The sequence below is a fragment of the Lonchura striata genome, chromosome 18 (genome assembly GCF_050655825.1).
Source record: "Lonchura striata isolate lonStrDom1 chromosome 18, ASM5065582v1, whole genome shotgun sequence".
Lineage (NCBI taxonomy): Eukaryota > Metazoa > Chordata > Aves > Passeriformes > Estrildidae > Lonchura > Lonchura striata.
This window is the reverse complement of record NC_140720.1, coordinates 2,354,755-2,357,500: the sequence shown is the minus strand read 5'-3', so window position 1 is coordinate 2,357,500 and position 2,746 is coordinate 2,354,755. Positions and strand designations below refer to the sequence as shown.

General features: G+C 60.4%; 1 protein-coding gene across 1 annotated transcript in view; it reads left to right on the top strand.

Annotated features, from left to right (window-relative positions):
• LOC146765805 (uncharacterized) overlaps nt 1-2,091 on the top strand; it is a 2,569-nt gene extending 478 nt beyond the window's left edge. Inside the window, exons 1-3 of the mRNA XM_085556460.1 lie at nt 1-522; nt 845-1,451; nt 1,971-2,091. The exon at nt 1-522 is cut by the window's left edge and continues 478 nt beyond it. Of these exons, the coding sequence (XP_085412586.1) occupies nt 1-522; nt 845-1,451; nt 1,971-2,091 (1,250 nt within the window). The remainder of the gene's footprint in view (nt 523-844; nt 1,452-1,970) is intronic.
• The last annotated feature ends 655 nt before the right edge of the window (nt 2,092-2,746 follow it).

Sequence of the window (2,746 nt, the reverse complement as noted above, 5' to 3'; positions counted from 1 at the left end):
TCCGTCTGTCCAGCCATCCGCCCGTCTGTCCTGTCCCCTGGCATCCCCGTGTCTGCCCGGCCTCCTTACATCCATCTGTCCATCCATCTGTCCATCCCTCCCTGCATCCATCTGTCCATCTGTCTGTCCACCCAACCCGCACTTGCCTGGCTCATCCCTCCCTGCATCAGTCTGTCTGTCCAGCTGTCCATCCCTCCCTGCATCCATCTGTCCATCACCTCCTGTGCCCATCTGCCTGTCCGTCTGTCCCTTTCTGTGTCCATCCGTCTGTCCAGCCACCCTTCTGTCCCTTTGCCAACCTGTCGCTGTCCCTCCAGCTATGTCTGTCCATCTGTCTGTCCTTCCCAGCACGCAGCTCTGTCCCTCCACTTGCCCATCCGTCTTTCTGTTCTAAGCTTGTGTCCGTCTGTCCATTCCCTTTCCTGTCCCCCAAATACTCCGCCCTCGTGTCCCTCGTCCCCCTGGATGTCCCTCAGTTCCCCCCATGTCCCTCTGTCTCTCCCCGTGTCCCTCTGTCCCCCCGTGTCCCTCTGTTCCCCTCCCCATCCCTCTGTCCCCCTCCCCGTCCCTCTGTCCCCCCGTGTCCCTCTGTCCCCAATCCCGTCCCTCTGTCCCCAATCCCGTCCCTCTGTCCCCCCGTGTCCCTCTGTCCCCCCGTGTCCCTCTGTCCCCCTCCCCGTCCCTCTGTCCCAATCCCGTGTCCCTCTGTCCCCAGTCCCGTGTCCCTCTGTCCCAATCCCGTGTCCCTCTGTCCCCAATCCCGTGTCCCTCTGTCCCAATCTCGTGTCCCTCTGTCCCCAATCCCGTGTCCCTCTGTCCCAATCTCGTGTCCCTCTGTCCCCAGTCCCGTGTCCCTCTGTCCCAATCCCGTGTCCCTCTGTCCCCAGTCCCGTGTCCCTCTGTCCCAATCCCGTGTCCCTCTGTCCCCAGTCCCGTGTCCCTCTGTCCCCAATCCCGTCCCTCTGTCCCCAGTCCCGTGTCCCTCTGTCCCCAGTCCCGTGTCCCTCTGTCCCCAATCTCGTGTCCCTCTGTCCCCAATCTCGTGTCCCTCTGTCCCCAGTCCCGTGTCCCTCTGTCCCCAGTCCCGTGTCCCTCTGTCCCAATCCCGTGTCCCTCTGTCCCCAATCCCGTTCCTCTGTCCCCGTGTCCCTCTGTCCCCGTGTCCCTCTGTCCCGTCCCTGTCCCGCTGCTGTGGCGCGGCGCGGCCGCCAGGGGGCAGCTCGGCCCCGCGCGGGCTCGGCCCCGCCCACAGCGCCCCCTGGCGGCCGGGCGTGGGCGGCGCGCGCCAGAGCCGAGAACAAAAGCGCGTCCCGACAGCCAATGGGAGCCCGGCTGCCGGCTCGGCCCCCGCTGATTGGCGGAGGCTCCACCAATGGCGAGGGAGCGCTGCCCGTCCGTCCGAGCCCACGTGGGGGCGGGAAAAGGGCCCGGAGCGAGCAGGGCCCGATCCGGCCCCGATAGACCCCCGATAGATCACTGATCTACCCCCGATAGATCACTGATCTACCCCGATAGATCACTGATCTACCCCCGATACACCCCCGATAGATCACTGATCTACCCCCGATAGATCACTGATCTACCCCCGATACACCCCCGATAGATCACTGATCTACCCCCGATACACCCCCGATAGATCACTGATCTACCCCCGATAGATCACTGATCTACCCCCGATAGATCGCTGATCTACCCCCGATAGATCGCTGATCTACCCCAGATACACCCCCGATAGATCACTGATCTACCCCCGATAGATCGCTGATCTACCCCCGATAGATCGCTGATCTACCCCCGATAGATCACTGATCTACCCCTGATACACCCCCGATAGATCACTGATCTACCCCCGATAGATCGCTGATCTACCCCTGCCTGATACACCCCCAATAGATCACTGATCTACCCCCGATACACCCCCGATAGATCGCTGATCTACCCCCGATAGACTGCTGATCTACCCCCGATAGATCGCTGATCTACCCCCGATACACCCCCGATAGATCACTGATCTACCCCCGATACACCCCCGATAGATCGCTGATCTACCCCCGATACACCCCCGATAGATCACTGATCTACCCCCGATAGATCACTGATCTACCCCCGATAGATCGCTGATCTACCCCCGATAGATCGCTGATCTACCCCAGATACACCCCCGATAGATCACTGATCTACCCCCGATAGATCGCTGATCTACCCCCGATAGATCGCTGATCTACCCCCGATAGATCACTGATCTACCCCCGATACACCCCCGATAGATCGCTGATCTACCCCTGATCCGGCCCCGATACACCCCCAATAGATCACTGATCTACCCCCGATAGATCACTGATCTACCCCCGATCCAGCCCCGATACATCCCTGATACACCCTTGATACATCACTGATCCACCCCTGATCCACCCCATATCTACCCCTGATCCAGCCCCGATACATCTCTGATCTACACCTGATCCACCCCTGATCTACCCCTGTTCCATCACTGATCCATCCCTCATCCACCTCTGTATCCCTGATATATCCCTGATCCACCTCTGTTCCATCCCTGATCCATCCCCGATCCATCCCTGTATCCCCGACTGATCCATCCCTAATCAACTGCATCCATCCCAAATTCATCTCTGACCCATCCCTGATCCATGCCTGTATCCCTGATCCATCCCGGATCCATCCCCAGTCCATAACTGGGGGTTCCAGGCCCGGTGCTCAAGGAAACTGAGGCAGAGCCGAGAGCGGA